Raw genomic sequence first — 21,254 nt, 5'->3', positions numbered from 1 at the left:
CAATTAATATATTCTCTTTCATAAATTTTCTTTTTCAGCCCAATAATCCCAAAACAAAATAATCCAAAACAAATGTTTATCAGTTATCCTCGTGTCAGTTGGGCCCCATGTGAACATGCGAAAACTGGCATGCGGGTCCCACGTGTGGGGCCAACTTATTCGATTTCGTTTTCTGTAATTTCATCTTTGAGAAATTTGGTTAGGGAGGTGACGGCATACATCCTACCTTTATGAATCAGCTTATCCAAATTCATCTCTGATTGAGAATGGATAAATATTTAGGTACCGATGCATGTTCTTGTATCGACAAAAAAATGTTATCCCAAGCATCAGGAATTTTATTGGCAAAATTATATTTTCTCTTTTGCATTAAATCAAATATACCAAGAAAAAAAATACTATTCACTATGAGAAGCGATGTGAGAATCGTGAGTAAGAAATTATACGATAGTAGTAATTCATGTTGAATGCATATTTGTAGAACAATTGCATATTTGTGTCTCTAAACAGAAACAAACAATTATAAATCAGCAGATTGATAAGATCAGATTTGTGGTTGAAATGTAATTCCCCTATTCAAGAAAAATTGAGGTGTCATGGGTCAGCGGACCGATTAATGGAGTTTTCCGACTGCATCTATGGCCGACGGTGGGATGGTCGGCCCCATCCGTGTATAATCATATCATACGCCCCATCCATTGCTAAATACAATTGTTAACTCATCCCCATCACATATCAATGGTTAACTCATCCCTTAATTGCTAACTACAACTAATTTAAGATTTTTATTAGAGATCTAATGATCTATAAATTGCCATTTGTAATTTCATTTTTTTATTTTTTAATACTTAAAATATAATAACAATCAATTTAGAGTTTAAGAACACAATATCAATATAGTCAACGACGGACGCAGGATTTTGATACTGGGGGGTCCAAACCAACGTTAACAATTATTGCGTATTTTTAGTAACAATAACGCCAGAAACGATCACAACATGAACAACACACATAATGTGAGATAAATAATTTGAAAATGAGCAATATAATTTAAAGTACCTACGATGACGGTCAACGCCGAAATAAATGAATAGTACGCCCTCCGTCCCCAAAGAATATGCACTTTGGGGTCGGCATGAGTTTTAATGTAAAATTTGTGAAGTAAGAGAGAGGTAGAGAGAAAAAGTAAATAAAGTATTGGTAGTAGAGAATGGTTCCCACCTCATTAGAGAGAAAAGACTTTCCAAAATTAGAAAGTGCATATTCTTGTGGGACGGACTAAAAAGGAAAGAGTGCATATTCTTGAGGGACGGATGTGGTATAATTTTAAATAAAAAGCATGACATTATAATTAAAATTAGTATTATGATATAATTGCATATAATGTAACAAATAATTATTTTTATCCTTAGATTATAAAAATTACTACTTTGTGATGTTACAATAACAATAGTTATATAAAAAATAAAAAAATAAAATCATATAAAGTTACTAGTGTGAAAAACATGAATGAATTAATTATTAGCTATAGAAAATAAAAATCCCTAAATAATTAATGGATAAATGATTATTTAGCTGAATAGCTTGAGAAAATCCGGAAATTAACAATACTGGATTCGCACCTTCGACGTCCGCGGTGCTAGGCCAACCACTCGACCACCTGGGCTACGGAATAACATAGTAAATGCTTAATGAATAATGGATATATAGGTAATTTGAAAATGGGTGGGGTTCTAAGCGTCCCCCATGCCCCTTGGTAGGTCTGCCTCTGAATATAGTGTATTAAATATATCAACATGAAGACATTAGAATGTTAAAATAATTTTATATTGACATATTATGTAAGATGTATTGATATAAAGTTGTTTTACGAAATTTATGAATATTTATGAAGACTTTATCAAAATTTGATATCGAAACATATGCATGTAGGATCTCGTTGGAATCCATATAAAATTATTTTTTAATTTGATATATGTTGTGCGAAAAAATAATTTAAATCGAGATAGTTATATGCATTTAAAATTTTGAAATATTTTTCAAAAGTTAGTTACAACTTGTTAATTGATATTAATACCATAATTCACATTTTTTGCATGATATTAATACTCCTCGGTGCCGAATGATCTTAACCTTTATAGTTAGTCATTTAAGGATTGATTAGCAATATAACATATTCCATATTCCATTAGGGGGCGTCTGGTAGCCACCACAATTATTAACATGTTTTCATGGTTAATGGGATTTCTTGACTTGGTGGATAGGATAGTAGGTTGTTTGGTTCAGCCCATGTAGGATGTTTGGACTTATTTCCAGCGTTTGGTTCAACAAGAAAGTGAATGAAACAAAATGCCATATGACTAAATTACCCTCTCAGGTCTGGGATCTGATTACCGTCGCACACCCCATCTGACCAACAGATCGAAATCCAATAAACCTCAAATTCGAACTAATACAGCAGTAAGGAAATGCAACTTAGATGCACAAACTAGCTTTTGGTAGATGCACAACAATCTATCCAAAAATGAGTAACAATGGTTTTTGCAGGACGAAATCAATAATGCAACTCAGCCTTATCGAAGACAAATTCGCAAAATTGGCACAAATGCAGAACGAATGCAACATCACAACCAGACTAAATCCATATTCAAAACATAAACCAACAGATCGCCCTTCCAAAAACTGCAATTCGACAGTGCAAATTACTAAGCTACAGATGTAGAAACTAATTGGTTCAAATCGGACCCAATTCAAACATCAACACCAAATACATCTTCACTGTATAAACAAACAGATCGAACAACAAAACACTACAAATAGACATACCCGGACGAAGGTAATACGACGGAACCGGAAATGAAATGAGTTGGAGACCGGCGAAGTCGCGACGACGGAATTTGAGCTGCCAACGGTAACCAAAATGAGAGGAAGAACCGACTTCGGAGGGCAAATTGGTACAATTGTGCAGTTTTCAGCCTAATCGACGGACGCCCAAATCTAATACCAGCTCCTCACCTTAATAGAGTTGACACAGATTCACTGATAGTAGTCTATGTAAGGCTGAAACACCCGGCAGATGATTCCCGGGTCGGCCGTTTGGTGTTCGGCGTACCAAACGGTGGAATAGGCGTGTTGGAATTAGGGTTTCACTCCATTTCAAGGCTACCAGACAAGCCCTTAGTGTCATTCATTCTCTTAATAAAAAAACAAATAGAGCAGGTGCGACATTGATTTCCCATTTGTAATATCGTTTCTGCTGATTGTGCATATTGATGAAGTTTATTTCCCTTCTAAAAGAGTAATTAAATTAACTAATGCATACGTGGTGCTCTAAAAGTTAATATTGGTTGTTCTACCATTGTTTTTTTAAAAATAAGTATTAAACTCATATCAAGTTATATAATTTGAATATTGTACGATTATTATTCATTTTTGTTTGTTGTTTCATTTTCCAAGAGTGAATTTGCATTTACAATTTTTATATGCAAAGTTTGGGTTTTACCTTTTCTGGGTATTCATTATAGAATCAGTGGAATATTAATTGCGTTAGTAAGTATCTAGAGTCAATAAACTTTTGACTTTTATTTGTATTGCCCAATATTTTATGCATCATATACTCAATCAACCGAGACACATAGTAGTATAAGTTTGCAGAATCTAAATCTGGTAAAAGTTGTGGAAGTGAAATGAACCAAAAAAAACAGGTACCAAAATGGCTGAATCAGCACAACACATGTGATGACTCATCTTTCATCAACAATCATACATTCGGTTGCATGTGACTTTGTACCAACTTATTAGACCATCCGCAATAGCGAATTGCGGATGTCCGCTATTGCGAATTGCGGATGTCCGCTATTGCGACGAACGAGACGGACACGGACGTCGGGGCCGACGAGAGTCATCCGCGGGTGAGCCCGGACGTCCGTCGTGACGTCCGCTATTGCGGTGACAAGACGGACGTCCAGGAGGCGTCCCAATTTCCATTTTTTTTAAACTCTATACGGCTCGTTGAACTTCATTTCATTCGCACCACTTGTATTAACGAGTTTCTCTCTCTACTTTCATTTTTTTTGAAATAAAAAGGTTGCATTTTCTCCGTATTCGTGTCGAAATTTTAATTCTGTAAATTGCATATTTGTGAAATTGTGAATTTTGATTATTGTTCTTGTCCGCCGGGATATCCTTCGGGATGTCCACTATTGTGCAGTGGGATGTCCTTATGACGTGGCAGAAGGTATTTTTGGGATGTTCGCCGCCTTGTCTGTCGGGACATCCGTCCCTATTGCAGATGCTCTTAGCATGCATTTTTGTGCGACTAATTTTCCAAGCAAATGCACGTATTCTTATTATTTTTTTATTTCACCAAAGACAATTTATGATCTTTTACTTTCACCCAAGCCAGATAATGACATATAGATATGTACATGAACCAGACTATATAGATATGTATATGAATCACACGAGTTTGGAGATTTATGATTATCTGTATTTTAGACATAATATATGTTTCCTACTCTAAATATGATTTGTTTCCTTAAAATATACTACTCCGTATTTCCTTAGGATATGTTTCCTATTTTGATTAGGATTAGGGTTCTTTATACTGCTTTTATATATACTATTGAAATCAGTATCCAAAAATTATACTATTGAATTTCTAGCTTGATGAGTATGGCTCGAGGGAGAGAAATCAAGATGAGAATTAACGAGAAGAGCGATGTAAAGAAGTTCGATGGGTCTGATTTTATCTTTTGGAAGATGCAAATTGAGGATTACCTATACGACAAAGATTTGTATCAACCCCTAAAATCTAAACCTGAAAAGATGGAACAAGAAGAGTGAGAGTTGCTGGATAGAAAAGCGATGAGCGCGATTCGTTTGTCATTGTCCAGGGATGTGGCGTATCACACTATTACATCAAGATCAACGAAGGAGGTCATGAAGACCTTGGAAGAGATGTATCTGAAACTATTTACAACAAATAAGGTACATCTGATAAGGCGATTGTTTAATTTGAGAATGTTAGAGAGAACACCCATTCAACACTGCCTGAACGAGTTCAACATGATTAATGTGCAACTGAACATGGTTGATGTCAAATTCGATGACGAGATTCGTGCCCTGATTTTACTATCATCTCTTCCAGACAGTTGGGTCTGTGCAATGGCAGGAGTAAGCGCCAAAGAGTCAAAACTAACTTTTGATAGAGTAAGGGATCTGATGATTGACGAAGAAATTTGCCAAAGAGAATCGAGATCTTTTGTCTCAAGGCCAACAATAAATACAGAACAAATTGGTAGATCAAAGAGAGTAAGATGCGGAAAAGGAAAGAAGGTCAAAATACAAAAAGAAAGGGATCAATCCAAGTAAGATAAGGATATGTTTTAAGTGCCGGAACGTTTAGGATTTAGGATTACGCTCCCAAGACATAATATGACATTCAGATATGTGTATGGATCAGTCATCATTATAGTGCAACTTGCAAGTTGTCTAAACTACATCTGCACTTAACAGAGCTCTTAGGATTCAGGTTTCGTTAGGTTACAATTTAGAGAAATACTATAAATTTAGTATTTCAATTGTTATATACTTACTTCCTTTCCAAGATTCAAGAAACTTTTTCGCATTGCTCCACTGTGTACTCATATTGTAACGTTCAGGAATTTTGACAGTAAACAAAAAATTGACCAACAGAAATTGAGTTAAGGATCAGTACATCATGTGACGCATGAAGAATTGGCTAATTGAATCCACGCTTTATATAAGTGAGCATAAGAAATTATATTGCTAGAGTAGACAAGTTTGAAGTCAATTTTTGTAGAGAAAACCGATGTAAGAATGTGTCGAAAAGGTATTGTGCAGTCGAGATTAAACAGAACTGGTGAAATTCTTCTACATACAAAGTGAAGAATACATGAGAAGTTTGATTACATGAGAAGGGGAATAAGGCAGCAGCTAATACTAGAGCTTAAAAAGGTTGAACCTGCAACAAAACCATGAACATGGACTTGGAAGCTGTGTAGCTGAGTTTATGGACAATCAAGACCAGCATGTAATCCAATTATAATAGAAATTGATACTAGACAACAGGCAATTGTACCATAACACCATTTGAAACATGCGTTTATGTCCAGAAAATGCTGAATGGTGGCTTTACAGCATCAAGCCGCCATCGCCACATAGCAACCCCTGGGACGTATCTTGACGTCTTCTGAGATAGTAATCAGTTCCCACCCAATCAAAGGTTGTGAGCTGATATCTTTGCTTCTCCACGTTGTTCCTGTGTGTGACTTCATGTCATCATTCATGGCGGCAGGATATGGCATGGCATGGCATGGAAATAAGTCAGGCTTCACCCAGTCTCAATCCTACTATCGTCGACGGTGCACAGGGGATCTGGATCTGGATCTTGATGGCGACGGTGATGGTGATCTTTTGCCCCTGAAATTGCAAATCATTATGTTCATAACAATGCAAGAGTAAATGTCACTGCTGCAAACAACACTTTTCACCTGATCTGCAGACTGCTGAGTCGTTGGATGGACAAGACTCATAAATAATTACAGAATACAACTAAAACGGATTAGAGTGGTACCTGGTACTCTCAATAGAAGAGTAGGGAGAATTCCTGCGCTTAGAATGCTTGCTATGGGGTGACCGCGAAACTTGTCTAGAAGGAAACATTACATACTAAGCCAGTGAGAATAGAACATACGATTTACTTATCTAATTTCTTTCTCAAGACAGACTCCAGTCATAGATCTAAACAAAGCTCATGCCTTCACATAACCAAAATCTCTTTTTAGGCTAGAGATTGTAACAGCAGCAAGAGATGTTAACAATTTGTCAGAAATAAAATCAAGTCAATATGCTGAGAAGAGGTTATAATGAGGGACGGAGACAGGCCAATAAAAATTTAAGGAAAATAAAAGTATGTACCCTGAAAGGATTAAAATATATCCCAACATAAAAATCAGGAAATATAAATGGTATAATGTACATGAAGACTGGTTAGAGGAAACTTTTGGGGTAGAGGTACCTTTTTCTTGTCCTGGTGGGCAATGGAGATTTATGTCTTCTCAAGTGATGTGATTTCCTGGCCACCAAATTATATTATATATACATCACAACAAAGTATGTGGAGATTATTAACAAGATCTCTCAGAAAAAACACCTTCTAGAATCATCCGAAGACTCGTCACTCGACTCATTTGCACGACTATCCAAGGAGTTATCCTTGGTCCCTCTATCCCTGGCACCAACTGAAGATGACCGGCGCCGTTTATGTCTACTGGGTTCAGTACCACTTTTATGTCTAGATCGTTCTTTTCTCTCATCCCCTGTTCTCTCTTTCCTTTTCCCATCATCATCCTTTTTACTACTACTTCTTTTATCTCTGTGTGCCTCAATTGTCCCTTCCTTGTTATCGGAAGAAGATGGTCGCTTTCTTGGTTCATTGCTAATTGCTTTTTCATCAGTCTTACCTTTCTCCTTCACTTTATCTTTGAAATTATCATGATGGTCATTCCTAGCAGCTCTTGCTCGCCTTTCTTCATGTCTTCTATGTTCTTCATCTCCCTTCTTATCCAGTCTACCCTTAGAACTTTCTGAATTTTTTTGCTCTTTCTTCATTGAGCTTCTTTTGTTTTCAAGCTCATCATTTTTATCAGATCCACTCCGGGTATTTTGGGTCCGGGAATCATTGTTCATCCACCTTTGGGCTTCAAAATTCCCATCTGGTCTTTCATCTCTCTCAACGGCCTTTTCAGTCAAATAGTTGTTCGAGTTAGAAGTATCATAACCATGCTGGTACTCACTTTCTACAGTGCCAGACAATCTCTTACAGGAATGCAGACTATTAGCTGATGCATATTCTTTAGCAGCCATATTATCATTTGGCAGAATTTCAGCAGCACTAGCTGGAACATTTCTTTGTTCCTGGGAACCACTGTTCTCAATGACAGGATTAGCGTCCAAAAGCTTGCTCTGTTGCATGGAGCCATCCTTTAAATTTGGCTTTCCTGGATTCTGTATCTCATCTTCCTCATCCGAGGCATAATTACCTAGCCCCAGTATATCTCCAGCAGTACCAGAGGTAGATCTTTCACTACCATCCTCAGTGTCGCTTCCCTTGGCCTTGGTTGGGATCAGAATCTTGGCGGAGGCCTTGGGTGTTGAAACTGATGGAGCAGAAGGCAAGAAGTGGTGGTTTGACAAGTCACCATCTCGATTAACTACACAAATGAAAAGGACATAAGAAACGTTGTCATGCAAATAGAAAATATGAAAAAGCATAGAGTTATTTTTCTAAAACTATCCTATTGAAAATAATGTAAAAAAACATGGCATATGGAATTAATTTAATATGGAAAGACTGTCCACTTATAGTCAGCCACCTTCAACTGAGGGACCATCTTCTTTCAGAACTTTGGTAGCTATTTCATCAAACAGGTCGTCAGTAACCTGCCATATAGCATTTGGTCAAAACATGCTTCTTCTAAGCCAAAATGAACTTTAATAGTAATGGACCATCTGGAACCTTCAGAAGAACATCAGTGAGAACACGCTTTATCTCCTGGTTAATAGCTGCAGTTCTAGCAACTTCAACCTCATCCTACAAAGAGGAAGAAGTATTACATCAATCTGGAACTCATATTATGCTTTTTGATACCAAGACCAGGTACAATGAATGATACTCCCTTTGTCCCACTCAAAGTGACACATTTCTAAAAATGGAAACACCACTCTCTCTACTTCTGTCTCCTATTTTATTTTCTCTTGACCTAACACACTAAACAACACTGCATAAAATCCCTTGCTGAAAAATGCTTCGCTTTGAACGGCACGGAGGGAGTAATATATTGATACTCAAGCTATTAAAAACTTAAAAATCACATAGTGGGATTAGTAGTGACTGGGACATAGCAAAGTGGAAGGGTAAGCGTCTGGGACATAGCAAAGACTTTAAAACAAATTTTCATTGATATATAGACACCAGTGTAAAGTGCAATTTAAAACTGAAAGAAGAGGTAGAACATAGATATAATGGAATATATGGCCATCCATCAACCAGAGAACTCTGAGTCAACATGTAGAGAGGGGATACCTCATCTTCATCTTCTGTTGATGAATCGTTGCTTTTGTTGTCTGATTGATCTTCCTTCCTAGAAGGCTTATCGTTATCATCGTCATCCATGGATTGTGAATCCTCCTTGGGGAAATTAAGGGCAGAACTTGAACTTGTGATAACAGCCTTGTTCTTAATGATTTCTTCCCTAAGCCAGTTAGGTACGGATGCCTACAATACAAAACAAATGTCTCTAAGTGACTGGACTAGTTGTTAAACTCAAGCTGACAACATGTTAATCAGGAATGAGAAAAATTATATTGTTATTTATAATTTGTTATGACTATCTAATCTAATTTCATAGAAGGTTATATTTCCTAACACGTGTAGTGATACTCACCTTTTTAGGACGGTCAGCTGAACCAAAAGCATCTCCTGAAAATGTTGTGGGATGAGGTGCTACTCCTGCACCAACCCCAAAAACACCACTACCTACCATTGGAACAATAGGCTGGAAACCAGGACCAGGAGGAAATACTGGGGCAGTATGTCCAGATACTGCAGAAGGCATAGCTATTGGATGATCAACCTGAAAGAAGCTAAATGACATTAATAAGTGTAGTGAGGATAAGAATTTACAAGAATATGCAGGCTCAATGTAAAACCTGTGACCCTAATGGCATTGCCGGAGGTGGCGGAGGATAAGCAGCCCCAGGTGCAGTATGGGGAGGCCATGCATAGTTTGAAGACATAGCCACAGTAGGATCCCCACCTCTAACAGAAACGCTGGAAGAGTGAGCATAGTTGGGTTGGACATGTGTCTCAGGATCACGATTGTAATGCGGTGCAAAATTCAGTGGTTGATCGCTCATGTCAGTTACAGACTCAGTTGGCTGGCTATTAAGTACATGATGAGGTTCCTCCATCCATCTGCCAGTTGTGGGCGGCATATGATGAAAATGATGAGGCGGAAAAGAGGCAACTGGAGTATATGAAGAGCTATTGAGCTTTTCGTATCTATCTCCAGCCTCCACATTACCTGCGATAAAGAAAACAAGTCAGGAACGTTTAATAGACCTTGTACCTTCGAGAACAATTTGACTACAGTAAATGTCTGGTTTCAATTTGAGATTTATAAAGCCATTACCCTGATAGTTCTGTTGCTGTCCTAGTGTTTTATCCACTTGATAGTGGATAATACTACTAGCAATTTCATTTCTTTACCTAAGCATTCAAGTAGGACTAAAACGTCTTTCCTAATGAATGGCTATTATCACTGTTTAGGAGTAGCAAACCCTTCCCAACTTAAGCTGTTTAGTTGTTGCTTTCCACTACCTCGTACATGTCTAAGATTTGAAAGTGCAATGGTATACTTCACATGCTTGTTCGAAATGTATAAAGCAAGGAGAATCAATAGCTTAGCACAGATTCACAGCAGTACTGATATACTAATTAAGTTTTTACCTGCAACAGAAGAATAACTAGAAGGTACCTCCTGCTGATGGACTAGTGGACTTATAGGTGATTTTTCTTGTGGAGGGAAAGGTGGAACTGAATCTCCAGCTGTGCCTCCATCTCTAGCAGGAAATGGAGCATGTACATCCACACCTGTCCTGTTTGACGACCCCATTGCAACTGGGAATTGATGATAGTTTGATGCTGGAGCTACCGGCACATGCCCATCAAGAAATTGTTGAGGATATTTCTCATGGAAATGATTTTGCTCTTCTGGTCTTCCACCTGGTCCAAAATGTGATGGAGTGTGTTGATTGTCAGAGGCAGATTTAGCAGCAGCCCATGCCTTAGCTCTAGCTGCCCAGTCTTCTTCGTTGTTATTAGCTGCAGCTTTAGATGCGATTTAAATTAGCAGACTCACAAAGAAAGATGCTAATCAAACATTTCAGCTGACCAGAACTCCTAACTCCAAGCAGGATAAGAGGTGAACGGGAAAAAAACTGTGTAATAAAATTGATATTTTCCCCAACATTTGAATTGGATTGCATCTAAGATATAAAAGCTTGAGAATGAGTTTTCCAGAAGAGTAAATTCAAAAGTGAGTGGTAAACATTAGCTGATTCCAATAGTACAAAACTAACATAAGTTCTTAGAATTATGCTCCACTTTAGCCATATTTGAAATCAGAATATTAACTAGGTACTCATGTGTTTTATTGGTCGTGATCGAGTTTCAGCTTTATAGTTAGGTCATATAATAATTCAGAAAGAACCCTGCAACTGCAATTGTACAAATTTGCTTTGAAGAAAGTTTCGTGCAAGATCAAAAAGAAACACTTATAGATCTTAGCGTAAAGCATAAATGAACTAAAAATTCCAAGCAAAAAATAGCTTCTCCTGGACTAACTTGGGTATTGCCAATTTTGATGATGACTCCAACCGCCACTTCCCCAGTCCTACAATAATAACCACGCACACGTTAAAAATCACATATTTGGCCCGAGAATGTTCATCAAGATAAATCATAAATAAGCTAGAAAATGAAAAGGATGAGCAGGAAATCACCTGCTGTAAACAAAAGTGACAATGGGCACTTTATCACTCTATAAATATTTAAAAAAATTGGAAATGTCCCATTAAAGGTTACAGCAGTTAATTTCAGCGCATTAATACAAAATATTAAACAGCTGAGATGGTAGTCTTTTCTGTTCGTACAACTTTAACACAACATAATTGCACTAACTAACCACTGAACAAAATCCTTTCAGATAATCAAAATTTTACATTACAATGACCTCCAAATGGATTATTAGAATATTTGATATCACCACTATATCATCATTTCATTACCATTAAAAAGCAACCAAGTTCATGGATGTTCTCATTTATGTTCTTTACAACTCAGAAAAATAATCGGTTTATTAGCAGACGTAGCATCAGTTATAGGATTGAAATTACATGATCTCAACCAATAAGCAATTTTCTAAGATGAATCAGAGTCATCATACATCCTTATAATTTCAGAACTGTGGTTATGAGGCTCCTTTCATATGCTTCCAAAAAATTTTGCATTTAGCCACTATACGATAAAAATGAAAGCAGAAACGATTTTAGTGGACAAAGGTAAACAAATAAAATAACAATGACATATTACTCTCATCTCCATACGAGACCCGTTCAATTGTAACAAAAAATCATATGGAAAGTACATAAAGGCTAAAGCAAAGCTGCTAGCACAACTATTCAGTATCCTCAAAGCCAATTCATGGAATTCAAACGCACTGTAAAACCTAGTTCAATCATTAAACAAATCCGGAGACAACACGCTAGACACTTCTATAGAAAAAATAGTCAAATCATTTGTTCCAAAATCAAATCGAATACGAAAGATACCTGAGGGTAGGACTGAGAACCGTGAGGCGGTCTAGGCGGAAGCGGGGGCGGAGGCGGAGGCGGGTAGTGAGGGTGGGCATGGTAATGCGGAGGCTGATGCGTCTGATAAGGATGCTGAGCGTATTGAGGATGGTCAGACGACTGAGGCGGCGGCGGCGGCCACTGTGGAGGAGGAGGGGAAGGGGAGTGTTGTGTTTGGGGATGGTATTGAAATTGGGTAGGGGGATAGGGCCACGGATGATTGGATTGGGGCGGAGGGAGTGGTGGTCTTTGGAACGGATCCGCCGCGGGCGGTGGCGGAGGGGGTGGCGGAGGATGCCTCATGTAGCCGTGGGGCTGCTGGTAGTCCATGTCCAATTTTTGACGCGAGTATGATTTGGGTTTTAAGGGTTTTATCTTTGTAACTGGATTTGTCACTTCGATTCACAGAATAGTCGACCCCAATTTGGCAGAAAATGAGGGAAACAGTATTACGACAATTTTCTAATTTCATTTATTTGCTTTTGAGGGAATGGTCAATTTTTTTATTGCAGTATAATTTCATTTCATTTCTATTGGCTCCCGGGCAGGTTGCCCAAGTTTGAATTTTTTTTATTTTTTTATTTTTTCAATTTTTGTGCTAATTTTATTGGAACAAATTTTGGAGAAGATGAAGTGTAGAGAGAGAAATATGAAAATAATTAAAATTCAAATTTTCAATAAATATATTTACTTGTAATTGTCAAAAAAATTTAATTAATTTATATTTTTTCCAATTATTATAGTCTGATAATTTTTATTTTCATTGAATTAAAATATACCATAATTGAAAAAATAATTATATTTGTGGCTTGGACTTGTCCACTATTAGGGTGGACAAGTTTTTTTTTTGCTTGGCCTTGACCTTGGTCTTAACCATTGTGGACACTCTTACATGTGTTTATATCATCTATTCTATAGTACTATAGAATATTCCCTCTGTCCACGAAAAATAAAGCATATTTGTCATTTTTGGTTGTCAATGAAAAATAAAGCACATTTAAAAAAGAAAAGTTTTCAACAATTTCTCTCTTATTTTTTTCCTTCTCTCTTGCTAATAATATGGACCCCACATTCCACTAACACTACTTCTCTCTTACTTTTTTTCTCTTTTCTCTTACTAATAATATGGACTTCACATTCCACTAACACTACTTCTCTCTTAGGTCATGTTTGGTTGACGAGAAAGTAAAGTTGGCAAGAAAAATGATTTCTAGGAAAATGAATCCCAGGAATATGATTCCTAATAGCTTTACTTTCGTGTCTTTGGAAATATCAAAATTTTAAATTTTATATTTGATTTAAATATCAAACTAAAAATATACTAATTATTCTTTTATTTAAAAAAAAGAATAATAATATAAATTTTTTAATAAATTATTGATTACAAATAATAATAATTATATTATTATATTTATTATTACGATGTATGGTTTAAATATGGATTATTTATCATAATATATAATAATCATAATAAATATTATTATTATATTTAAAAATATTATAATTGAATAAATTTTATAATTCAAAAGTTCCCTACAACTTTATTGATTAATTATTAATTTATAAAATAATAATAATTATTTATTATTATTATTATTATATGATTTATATTATATAATCATATTTTAATTGTTTAATAAATTATTAATTATAATAGTAATAACAATTATATATAAAAATTATAATAATATAGTTATAATTATGATAATTTGAATTATAGTTATTTATTATACTGAATGAGTATGATTTATAATTTTAAATTATTTTGAAAACATTGTAATTAATAATAATAATAATAATAATAAATAATAATAACTATACTATATTGCATTAAATATGTAAGAATCCTAAAACTGGAAAAAAATACCTAAGAAAAGTTAGGATTTAGAATCCTGAAAAGTTGTACTAATTTTCCTTGTTCTCGGATTCTGATTACTTTCCCAATTTGATTAAAAAACCAAAACAAAAACAGAAATTTAAAATTTAAGGAATCAGATTACTTTTCCAGATAGAGTCCCGACAATCAAACATGGTAGTACTTTTTTCCTTTCTCTCTTACTTTAATAATTCCACCTTAAAACATGTGTCATTCACAATGTGTCCTATTTTTCATGGACGTGAGAGAGTATGTAATTTCTAATTACTACTCAAAACTCTTCACCCTCAAATAAAAAATTACCGATGAAACACGACAAATTCAATATTGTTTAAAATCTTGAAATGATCAACCAGTCAACCCCCTCTGATGGAAACAGAGGCCAAATATGAATAGATGAAAAACATCATAATTTCCTTTCATATCAATGGAAGGAGGTCGAGCAAAAAAGAATACACTTTCTTTGTATCTCAAACCCCATTTATAAAGATCTGAGGTGGTCAAGGTTTCCTCTTCAGTTAGCCAATGGCGCTGCCAGATGTGATCAATATTTCCTCTTCAGTCAGCCAGCAACGGCAGGTATGGTTGTATGTGCTCGAGTTTTGTCGTCCTACTCTGTTCTCGTATAAGATCTATAGGAGTATCTGCTCTACAAGTTCAGGCAACTGCATCTGCCTGTCTTCTTATCAATCGTGCGTACAAACCATCTTTCATTAGGAGATCCGTGTGGTCGCCCATCTGAATATTCGAAGAACAGAAGTACTCAGACTAACTGCAAAGAATGGCCTGTCTCAAATAGCGTTAAAACATCGTACCTCAACAATTTTACCACTATCCATTACAATTATCCTGCCTGCGTTTTGGATTGTCGATAATCTGCAAAAAAGGTTCATCAGAATAGGGGAAACTGCAGGAAATCCACTTGCAAAGGTGTGCAAACTCACCTGTGTGCGATCACAAAAACTGTCCTCTTATTTTGCATCTCGGTTTTTGCAGTGCGAAGAACACCCTGTTGGCAATGCCAAAATCAGCAAAGCAAGATTGTGGATTATGCATATGTATGTCTAAGTTTGTCTACCTTAACATTGTGTTCACTTTCTGCATCTAGAGCACTTGTAGCTTCATCCATAATCAGAATGTTCGGATCTCTAAGGATGGCCCTAGCAATCGCAATACGCTGCTTCTGTCCTCCGCTGAGCAAATCATCATCAACTAGGGTTTGGTAGCCATTCGGAAGGGCTAGTATAAAATCATGAGCAAAAGCCTGCTTGGCAGCCAATTCCACATCCTGCTGAGTAACAGCTCGAGGGCATCCATACTTTATATTTGAACTTACATCCATGCGGAAGAGTCGGGGCTCCTATATATTTACAATATATATAACTAAATAATTCTGCTTGCTTTAAATTTTTAGTAGAATACAAGGTGCTGTACCTGTCCCACATATCCGACCCTTTCTCTTAACCACTTAACATTCAGGGATTTCATCGGGTGGCCATCAATCAATATCTGAAGTTGGAAATAAGAACGATGATGAAACGTGCATAACATAAAAAACAGTACATGGATGAGAAAGACTAAAATGTTTTACCTCCCCATTTGTCGGTTCATATAGACGGAGCAAAAGGTTCACTACGGTGCTCTTCCCACTACCACTCAGGCCAACCTGAAAACTTTGAAGCATTATACAGCATCCGGGCTCAAAATTCATTATTTTGATGTAAAGGACGGATATTGATTGAGAAAATAATCCAAATGACAGTTCGGTAATGCCATTGTGATGTCGCTTGATACAAACTGAAATAGAACTGTACTAAACATGCTAAAAATGAGAAAAAATACATCCAAAAAGTTACTGTACATCACACACCTTAACACAAATGAAACAATAAGAAACAAACTTACAATGGCAACTACTTCCCCAGGATGAACTGTCAAGTTGAAGTTCTGCAGTATAGACAACTGTGGAAAAAGAATAACAAGATATTAGCAGCATGTAGAGTTTTCGGGGCAAATGGGGCGTGCTACTGCAAAGCATTATATGTCATAGTTTGGATTTTAGAATTTATAACAATATATAAGGTCAATGATGCGAAGCTTACTGAAGGCCTGGAAGGATAGTGGAAGGACACATCCACAAACTCAATCCGTCCTATCAACTTTTGTAGCCTTAAGCCTGTATATATTAGAGCAAAAATCCAAGTAAATGCTATTGACCTAGATATCTGACATGAAAACAATAGAGAATGTGTAGTTTGTGAGACATCTAAAGGAGTTCTTACGAGTGATATCTTTCTCTATCTTAAAGGTTAAAGTTAGGAGCAGGTGACACTAATGTTCATGTTTTCGAGTAGGGGTGTAAACTGAGAATCTCACCAACAACTTCTGAAAGTAACACAAATCCTCCAAGAACATTGATTTTTCTGTTTTTGAGACATCCCAGGTATTATGCATTACATTAGCACAAAGCCAACCAAAGTCCAAACATTGATTTTATAAGATTAATATAAGTTTGTGCGGCGTGATAAAAATATATCGATGGACTTAATCCTCAAGTCACCATCTATTAAGAAACTATGCACTCTATGCATCTGATCCACTATTCATTGATTAAGAAATGCCTAGATCCTCATTCAAACTACTAAATGTTGAGCTCTGCATTATCATTACACTTCTGCACAGTCAGTGTGTAGTGCCAATTCAAACGAAACAGTGCCTAAAAAGTAAAACCAAAATAAAATTCTAAAACTAAATGGAAATTTTTTATGGAGTGGGGGATATGGTAGTTGAATACTCATGTGATAAGAGAAAGTACATGCCTTTTGCAGTAAACTGATCGCAGGGTGAAAGATCTATCAGGTGAAAAACTTTTTCACTTGCTCCAATAGACTGCATCAAATTTGATAAATTATCCCCGACCCACCATGTGGAATAGATTAGCCATTCACTGTATAAAATGAACTTTGTCAGTTGCTCCGCTGTAATTTGACCACTCAGAATGGACATTCCCCCTATCACCACAGCAATGACCTGCAACACGACACAGGAAAACTTACGTCAAATTTACTAGCCCAAATGATATCTACTATGATGATCCAAATAATATTCATATCAAATACAATTGACTAACTCAAATGCTACATCAGAACCTTATTACTTTATAATCATAAAGATATACCGTATATCTTATAGGAGAGAAACCCACAAGCTACAACAATAAAATGGAAACTTCAAAAGGAGTTAAGAAAAGATAAACCAATAAAACTTCATTCATCAAAGATATTTTCAAGAGTCGGCCCAAAGTCAGAAAGGGACTTGAGATACACGATACATAAACTAAGAAGTGGTGGAAAAAGATGTATGGAAGTTCATGATGAATATAGAAAAGGAAACGTTCAGACTTTAATTGAGATTGAACACTGAGCCAAAATGCTGAAAATTACATTTATATTATCTGTGAAATTGTCTAAACCTGAGTTGCATGGTATAGAGTGTTGAAGCCGAAGTTCCAGAACCCGTAAGCTGCACTCTGTCGCAAGTTTATGCCAGCTAATTTCTCCAGCCAACTTTCGTACCTAGTCACCAAGATAATGAAAGATTGGGGAACTTATTAATTTCAAAGCAGATATTATTGCATTGCATTACATTACATAATGTGTAGATAACCAAAAGAAAAAAAATGAATCCAGAATAACTAATTTACCAACTGTTATTAGTCCTTCATTCACAATCACATAAACACCCTTTTTTATTTACCCCCCTTTTAAATTTACCCCATTTACTACAATTGTGACTGTTGACATTGGACAGAAAATGATGACACTGATTAAGACTCCCAACAAAATTTGACTTAGTTAAAAATAGGATTACAAAGATGAATTCGAGAATGAAGAAAATCTATAATAAAGAAATTTACCTTCCAAGTTCTTGTTGCTCGGTCCCATATACCCGAACAGTTCTCATCAAAGAGAATGTCTCTTGGGCAACCTATATCATTCCAAAGAAATTCATATACCATGAGAACTTTAGTGCATGGCTGTGGACCAAGAAAAGAAATATTTGTGTTTTACATTATTGGATGAAGCAGTAAACTCTTGAGTTAACTTGGCCGATTGCTTTTGGTACCTATACAAGAAAGAGAACAATTTAAATCATATGGAAGTAAAAGATATGAAAACCTGGACTCCTAAATAAAAGAGTAACTTTTGTCAAGAGTTAAAATCCTATGATCTGAAGAAACCAGCTACAAATCCGGCCATATCTCAGACCCATCCCAGTATCAAGAAAATTCCATAACTTACTACTGCATCTAGGAGAATATAGCTGAAGGCTAGAACTTGTTACCAGAGCAAATTTATTATAAGTTGACGAGAAATATAACTATATCCCAAGAGAATTTAGATAAAAGTATCTGATGTACATAATAAAAGAATGCAGAAGATACTTACTGGCCATATATCAGCATAATAGTTGAGAGGGAGATGCAGATGCCCAATACACATAGTCCAAGTGGCAACGACAAAACCAATAAGTAGATCAAAGCACCTGAACCCTACAGAGGGTAGTAATGAGATCCTCAGATTAAAGACTAACTGTACTACGCGTTTCTATGTAAAACAGACAAACCTGAAGAACATTGCGCAGTATCAGATTCAAGTCATTTCCTATCACACGTGATACTTGTTGGCAATCCGAACCAAGCCTACTTGTCAAATCACCAACTGTTTCAGAGTCAAAAAAAGATATGTCCTACAAAGGATATATTCAAAAAATCAAATGATGATGTCAACATGCAAATTAGGTTTAATGCTGTGTAACTGAATTTATTTAAAGCTAAATATGGACCTGCAGAAGTAGAGTTGAGTATAGTCTTTCCCTCACTCGTTTGACCTGGACAACATAAATTATACTATGTAATCAATATAACTAGATTAGAACGAGGACATTGACAAATTGAGGAACTAAAAATCTTAGTGGATTAATAGAAGAGGTGCATGTCCATTCTTTACATTTGGTTTCCATCAACAATTTGGAAAGTTTCCTCTTGCTTAGTACTCCCTCCGTTCCATAGTAGTGGAGTCATTTTGCCATTTTGGTAAATTCCATAGTAGTGGAGTCATTTCCCTTTTTAGTAAAAGTTAACACATTTCTTCTCACTTACTTTACTCTCTCTTACTTTATTCTCTTTTCATCTCTCTACTTTCTTAATCTCCGTGACGAAAAGAAATGCCCCCACTACTATGGAATGGAGGGAGTAATACATTAATACAACATTCATAAAAAAAGCAACAAAGTTTCCTGTAGAATAGAAGTTGTAGAAAGATAAAATACAGTTGAGGGAACTCACAAGGATCATATTAGCAATGCCGAACATGCAACCACGCACACCACTACAAGCATAAGCCAGAAACGGAGGTATTAGTAGTGTAGATATCAGTCCAGAAAAGAGTGCAGCACCTTTTGTTACAGAAGATATATAATTATGTTTTGTTGTGGAGTTTATACAATTGCCCTATATGCTATGAAGAAAAAAAGACATTTAACAAGGTGAGAGCAAGTATCTAATGAAGAAGGGAGCTTATGGCCGTAAAAGATCTTAACCTGCATATTGCTGCAGTGATGCACAGCATAACTAAGAGGCGCAGATTTCGGTGGAACAGGGCAATGGTGCTACTTTGCGCAGAAAATATCGACGCAGTCAGATAATGTGGGATCGATATCTCTGAAAGCTGAGCCAAAACAACGGAATTCAGCAATGATAAAACTTCTGCAAATTAGACACAATGTTGAAGGTAATGGAAGAACACAACAGGTGTAACTTGGCACGTATACAATTCGTATAGAAAACAAGTAAATTTCAAAACCTTAACGATTATAGCATATTCTTATATCAACTACACAAATAAGCAAAGGGGAAACTTGCCACTCTTAACTGTTTAATACCATCTCCACTCAAGCAACAGAGAACACTGCATAAGCAACTCATTCGAGCACCAAAACAACGAACAAGTTCAACTAGATTTCAAGGCCTAAGGCAGACACTTAGCAAAACCAGTCGATCATTGAAAACATAATAAATAGATTGCACATACTGCTGTGATGACGAGTGTAACAAAAGCGGTAAATATAACCCATCGATCCTCCGCAATCAAGTCCCACATTTTCTTTAGTGCCCGAAAAACAGTCACGGGTTTCGCCACCATTACATCTCCAATATCCTCGGTCGGAAGCCTCCACCAATCCCCACCGGGAAAGATTTCCCGCGCAAACTTGACCCATTTCTTCAGCTTCTCAGTCAATTCAATTTTCTCACTGGCGGTGGAAGGAACCCCATCATCTTTGGCTATTGGGTACCCGTTTACAGAAGCTGATTTCACAGTAGAAATGTGGTGGAATCTTCTACTAGAGGCGAAGTGCTTAAATTGAGGTTTTTCTTGATTGAGATTTTGATTTAAGGAATGAATTTTGGTTGAAAACTTTCTGCGTTGGACGGGGAACGGATGGAGGAGTTGGGAGTTGCATAGAGCGAAAGCCATGACTGAATTTCAATCAGAAATTAGAAGTGGGGAAAATAGTCCTCCAATAAAAAGATGATTTCTTGTAAATTAAAGATGAATTTGTGTGGACGCGGTGACACCGCACCACACAATGCCGGCAGTACAGACAAAAGTCAAGGAAAAGAATGAAATCAGGCAATGCCTCTGTTAAAGATGAGTACACGCTGAGAATTAGTACATATCAGTATTGTTGTAGGAATTAAATCAAATTAAATCGTGATGAAGCTGAAATTGTATAGGGCGGGGAATGTGATCATTTATTGCTATATGTAGACTTGAAATTACCAGAAAGTTTTAACCTTTAACCTTTAACCTTTAACCTTTAACCATAGACATAGTGAATCTCCGTGTGTGAGCCGCCACCACACGGCATCTAATGCGCC

General features: G+C 36.4%; 2 protein-coding genes across 3 annotated transcripts; both read right to left on the bottom strand.

The window, feature by feature from the left end:
* Nucleotides 1–5,871: 5,871 nt before the first annotated feature.
* Nucleotides 5,872–12,873, bottom strand: LOC121798257. 2 transcript variants are annotated; one of them, XM_042197165.1, is made up of 12 exons: nucleotides 12,418–12,873; nucleotides 11,432–11,480; nucleotides 10,535–10,915; nucleotides 9,736–10,109; nucleotides 9,471–9,659; nucleotides 9,110–9,301; nucleotides 8,543–8,617; nucleotides 8,400–8,466; nucleotides 7,178–8,237; nucleotides 7,043–7,099; nucleotides 6,599–6,673; nucleotides 5,872–6,444 (listed from the first exon to the last, which is right to left on the bottom strand). In XM_042197165.1, the coding sequence occupies exons 1-12, from the start codon at nucleotides 12,766–12,768 to the stop codon at nucleotides 6,375–6,377; spliced, it is 2,940 nt and encodes a 979-aa protein (XP_042053099.1). In that variant the 5' UTR covers nucleotides 12,769–12,873; the 3' UTR covers nucleotides 5,872–6,374. The 2 variants fall into 2 exon arrangements, with proteins under 2 accessions (XP_042053099.1, XP_042053100.1); XM_042197166.1 differs by having other exon boundaries at nucleotides 10,535–10,909.
* Nucleotides 12,874–14,620: 1,747 nt separating this feature from the next.
* LOC121798255 (ABC transporter B family member 26, chloroplastic-like) lies at nucleotides 14,621–21,204 on the bottom strand. The gene is made up of 18 exons (XM_042197163.1): nucleotides 20,407–21,204; nucleotides 19,916–20,043; nucleotides 19,662–19,704; nucleotides 19,160–19,204; nucleotides 18,941–19,063; nucleotides 18,763–18,866; nucleotides 18,385–18,439; nucleotides 18,231–18,301; nucleotides 17,787–17,889; nucleotides 17,134–17,344; nucleotides 16,417–16,490; nucleotides 16,220–16,276; nucleotides 15,906–15,980; nucleotides 15,749–15,823; nucleotides 15,393–15,674; nucleotides 15,259–15,323; nucleotides 15,130–15,190; nucleotides 14,621–15,052 (listed from the first exon to the last, which is right to left on the bottom strand). The coding sequence occupies exons 1-18, from the start codon at nucleotides 20,848–20,850 to the stop codon at nucleotides 14,972–14,974; spliced, it is 2,097 nt and encodes a 698-aa protein (XP_042053097.1). The 5' UTR covers nucleotides 20,851–21,204; the 3' UTR covers nucleotides 14,621–14,971.
* Nucleotides 21,205–21,254: the final 50 nt, after the last annotated feature.

Source organism: Salvia splendens, chromosome 4 (assembly GCF_004379255.2).
Source record: "Salvia splendens isolate huo1 chromosome 4, SspV2, whole genome shotgun sequence".
NCBI classification, from domain to species: Eukaryota; Viridiplantae; Streptophyta; class Magnoliopsida; order Lamiales; family Lamiaceae; genus Salvia; species Salvia splendens.
Note: the sequence above shows the minus strand (reverse complement) of the source record. Positions and strands in the feature narration are given on the sequence as shown.

Excerpts from the sequence above, each read along its gene's own strand:
- LOC121798255 (XM_042197163.1), bottom strand. The coding sequence starts at position 20,850 with ATGGCTTTCGCTCTATGCAACTCCCAACTCCTCCATCCGTTCCCCGTC. Across the intron at positions 20,044-20,406 it reads TTACACTCGTCATCACAGCA|CTTTCAGAGATATCGATCCC; the intron begins GTATGTGCAATC and ends GTTTTGGCTCAG. Across the intron at positions 15,324-15,392 it reads AAAGTGAACACAATGTTAAG|GGTGTTCTTCGCACTGCAAA; the intron begins GTAGACAAACTT and ends CATTGCCAACAG.
- LOC121798257 (XM_042197165.1), bottom strand. The coding sequence starts at position 12,768 with ATGGACTACCAGCAGCCCCACGGCTACATGAGGCATCCTCCGCCACCC. Across the intron at positions 11,481-12,417 it reads GTTCTCAGTCCTACCCTCAG|GACTGGGGAAGTGGCGGTTG; the intron begins GTATCTTTCGTA and ends TTATTATTGTAG. Across the intron at positions 7,100-7,177 it reads TCTTCGGATGATTCTAGAAG|GAAATCACATCACTTGAGAA; the intron begins GTGTTTTTTCTG and ends TTTGGTGGCCAG.